Here is a 4699-nt window from a genome sequence, read left to right as displayed (position 1 = left end):
CTCTTTTCCCTGCACTTTCTCTGTATTACCTTTTAAAAAGCCACATTTGATGACTTTAACACTTAACAGTAATAGCGCAGTTTATATTGGCAATGATATTAGCTATTCTACGAAGTTCTACCGTATTAACAAGATAGATATTAAGTTATACACAATGATACGGTAAAGAATCAGTATAATATTACTGATTATAACAAATTACTAAATTATTTGTTTTCACTCTCCAACTAAAATTCATTATAGGTCAAGAAGAGAAATAGAAAGAGTTAAAGATCCTGATATAGCCATTTCACATAACAGTCTCAAAAGAGAGAAACTAGATAAAACACAAAAATCAGTAAAAACCTTGAAACATTTATGAACTAGTAAGACTTCAGTCTTCCAATCTGAAGCTGTATATTAATGACCATACCATTGAGCAATAGTTAGCAGATTACACTTGGATAGTTGATCATTAAATTACAGCTACATAAACAAAACAAGAACAATAGCACAAAACTTAATTACAGACAATTTAACCAACAAAATTAAACTCCCAAATAAGTCAAGTACCTAAATTCTTACTCTTACCATCTTCGATGGCTTTATCTACAACTACATTGAACTTTTTGTACTCATCAAATTCCTTACTATTATTATTTTCCACTGCTGGATCTTCTGGTGCCACTGGCCTCCTACTCCCTAAAATGGTCCAAACAATTACCACAATGAATGCCCCTAATGCTCCACATCCAGTACCAAAAAGCAAAGCACCAAGAATTCTCAAAGCACAATCACTTTTGCTATGTACTTTCAACTGTTTTTTTTCACCTTCAAATGCTTGTGGATCCAATGGCTCAGAATGCATCCAGTTTGGTGCAGTCCTTATCTTAAATCCCAATGAGTAGATATTGCATTTTTGAGTGGAATTTCCGGTTGAAGAACTTAACCCCACATATAATTCTTCCTCTTTCCACATTCTTGACAAGTCAATAGGGCAAGAAACCAATGGATTAAGTGGCCTAATGTCACCTAATTTGCTTAATCTGACTTCTAATCTCTTTGAACTTGCTTCATAATCAATCCAAGATTGTAACTTTTCACCACTATTCAGCCTCAATTTAACAGAGCTAAGATTGCTTACTTTGACAGATACAAAGCTGCTTAAATCAACACCAACATGATTTCCATTCACATCATCATATTTCTTATCCAAGAATGTATCAAATTCCACAGCAAGAAACTTCATTTTTCTAACACCCAATAGCCCAAATGAGCCACCATCAAACATATTAAATGGATATCCAATTGGTACCATTACAAAAGCAAAGCCGTCCCCATTTTCTCTTGATAAGGAAAACACAAAATGCATTGAAAAAGACATCATTTTTCTTGGATTTTTCTCCACTAGCTTAATGGATTTTTTGTTCAAGATTCTTCCAGAACTAAAACCCATTGAACCACTCATTTGTATACCACCATTAACAACCTTAGCATCACCATAAAGTGCAAGTTCTGGCTTAAAGTTTGAATCTTTACCAAAATTCTCAAAATCAAATGACATGTTTTGTTCCTCAGATAGGCTGATTCTGAAGTAAAAACACAAGTAAAAGAACACTGTAAGGTACCTGAATGTTGATAAAGTACCCATTCTTGATCTTGGCTTGATTTGAGCTAAAGAAGCTGTAACTTTTTTTTACCCTTTTTGTGCTGGATTTACCAAGGTTTCTTTTTAGATGAACCCATATAGAGAGAAATATCAAGAAAGCTGATATATAAGTATAATATTGAGGGTATTTATATATCTTATAGTGGAATTTTCTAGGGTTTGAGTTGAGTGCTGAGAAAGAAGAAGGAGAATGCCTGGGGAAATGGGTAAGAGGATGGTGGACTGGTGGTGATATGGGGGGAGTGGTAGGTTGGACTTGGAGGTTGTGAAAATTAAATGCAAGTTTTACTTGTTTTGTGCAACTCTTCTGATTCACTTTCCCTTCAGTGGCTGCTGACTGAGGGAATATAAAATGAGATTCTTTTATCTTTATCTTAATGTCCTCCTACTTTCTCATATTATCATATTTAGTCCTATTGGTATAAATTGTACTCTCTTCATCCCATTTTATGTTACATAATTTGATCGAACACAAAATTTACTAAACAATAAAATATTTTTGTAATTTATGGTCTAAAACAAGTCATATATATTTGTTTGACTATAAATTATCACAATAAGGATAAAATGATAAATGCATTATAACTTTGACAGACTAAAAAAAAAGTGTGTCACATAGATTGAGACAAAGTTGTTCACACTCTTTTTTGTTAGTAAGGATTTTGCCCTTGTGGCCAATGGTATGCTGAAACAAATATATTAGATTATTTATTTTTATTTGTATAAGACTTCATGGATAAAACTATTACATTACATATATATAGAGAGATTAATAGGTAATTAATAGAATAATTAAGGTACAAACAATTAGCACATATACTCAGGGGCGGATTTGCAGGCAAATTGACGGGGCACATGAACCCATGATCTTTCCGTCAAGATAGGTATTTAATGTATTTTTTTTGGAATTGGTCTAGTATTCTCTGCTGGCACCCATGCTCCAAAGAGGCTAAATGGTGCACTTGGTTGAATGATGAGTTATTTACCTAGAGGACTAAGGATCACGTCTCACTTAATACTTTCTTTTTACTCCTTTTTTAGTGGTGCACTTATATTATAAAAATCCTAGATCCGCCTCCGGATATACTATTGTTGTTTACTCAAACTATATTCAAGAATTGTTATTGAAAAAGTAGTCATGCTTATTGTGAAAGTCCAAAAGATGAAAAGTTAAATCAATGTAAAAAGTAAGTCACGTTCTTTAACTTCCTTTTTTTTTTTTTCTTCATATATAGGACTTATGATTTGTGCAGTTTAACTTCAAAAAATTAAGATGTCCCACAAAACACTAATGAACTTAAGTAAAGCATTGCATAATTATTAGCTTTTGAACGACGCATTATGCGTCTATAGTGTCTATATCGAACTTTTTCCCTAACCATTATGGTTTTTGAAATGTCATAGAACACAATGATTGTAGAGAGATGAAGGCCGAGTTAACTATTGCAAAGCAAAACTTACGTTGCACTTTTTCATACAAAAACACAAAAATGTAGGTACTAGAAACTACAGAAGTATAAAGTACAGGGGTAATAGTGATAATTACTGTGAAAGTATACGATTGCTAAAAAGACCCACAGTACTTTACAGCCATAGAATTAGAAACACAGCTGGCACTGAAATACGAAGAATTCACAAGTTTTACACATTAATTGTTATATTTTTCCCTTTTCTTTTCCGGATTCTTTTTTTCATTAGGTTTCAGATATTTATATTGAAATCTGACTAATTCAAAATTATACAGTATAAGACCCATTAAAAAAAAACGCTTCTTACTATAATTTTTTCTATTTGTAAAACTCAACCGAAATCTTTAATTAAGAGTTGGGATCTTATTTACCCCGCAATAATCCTTGTTGGTGATTAAAGGGCAACTCGAAGAAAAAAAGGGCTCCTGCTATGCGTGGGGTCCCGGGAAGGGCCGGACCGCAAGAATATATTGTTGGTGATTCTTTATTTTTTATTACTTAAGAAATTGTGTTCATTAATGAGTTAAAGCTTTTATAATAATAATTGTAAAAGAAAAAAGGTTTTGGGGTTGCTAAAAAGGCAAGAGATTCGTTTCGTTTTGTTAGCCAAAGTATATTATCCGACAGGGGGGGTGACGGGGTGTGTGTGACTGTGTGTGTGTGGTGCACAGTGCCTACTTTAGTAACCTTTTCTTTTCTGATCCAAAAAAATAATACCATTAAATTAGTATTATAAATTATCTACAGAATATACACAAACAAACTATAATTTTACTTGTTTTTAATCATTAGTACAAATTATCTACAATATATATACAAACTAAGTACAATTTCATTTGATATTAGGTATTAATACAAATTATCTAAAATATATATATACAAACTAAGTACAATTCCATTTGATATTAGGCATTAATATATAAACAACAGATCATAAAAAGTGATGGATTATTAATGACTTTAAAAGTAAAACATATAAGTAACTATTATAACAAGTTAAAATACATCGAAATTGTAAAAAATTTGGCCATGTTTATATACTCTCTCTGTCTCAAATTATTTGTCGTAATTTTTAAAAATAATTATCTTAAATTATTTATCATTTTAGAATTTTAAGACAAAATAATATTTTTTTCATTTAATTCTTAATAGTAATTGATCTTGAAAAAGGAGATAATACATAAATAGAGTATATATTTAATGAAGATAGATTATATCTTAAGACATAAATAAGGGTAAAATAATTTAAAATCTCTTTTAGTTAATATTTTTTTAAAGTGCGTGTATAGGAAAAACATGACATAATTTGAGACGGAGGGAGTATAAGTTAAATTCTATAGGTATATGTAGAGGGTGGTGTTCAGTGACTTCTTTCAATCGATCTAAGTTTTAATGGGATACCGAATAAAATAGTTAAGATACCGAATATTATTTCATACAAAAAAAATGTAGAAGATGGTGGTCAGAGAGACAGCTAAGCAAAATGGACCTCTGCATAGAAAGGGACGACTGACTGAAAACATTTAACGAACCTTCGCTTTGGCTAAGGTGATTTTTGTGGTTTTCTTCTTGTCATTATGGA

At 31.5% G+C, this 4699-nt stretch overlaps 1 protein-coding gene across 1 annotated transcript; it reads right to left on the bottom strand.

The window, feature by feature from the left end:
- Positions 1-302: 302 nt before the first annotated feature.
- LOC107779362 (lectin-like protein At3g16530) lies at positions 303-1985 on the bottom strand. Its single transcript, XM_016599785.2, has one exon. It carries the CDS (start codon positions 1628-1630, stop codon positions 545-547), a length of 1086 nt encoding a protein of 361 aa, XP_016455271.2. The 5' UTR covers positions 1631-1985; the 3' UTR covers positions 303-544.
- Positions 1986-4699: the final 2714 nt, after the last annotated feature.

The sequence above is a fragment of the Nicotiana tabacum genome, chromosome 10 (assembly GCF_000715075.1).
Source record: "Nicotiana tabacum cultivar K326 chromosome 10, ASM71507v2, whole genome shotgun sequence".
NCBI lineage: Eukaryota > Viridiplantae > Streptophyta > Magnoliopsida > Solanales > Solanaceae > Nicotiana > Nicotiana tabacum.
This window is presented reverse-complemented; position numbering and strand designations above follow the sequence as displayed.

Coding starts and splice junctions, on each gene's coding strand:
- LOC107779362 (XM_016599785.2), bottom strand. CDS start 1,630: ATGGGTACTTTATCAACATTCAGGTACCTTACAGTGTTCTTTTACTTG.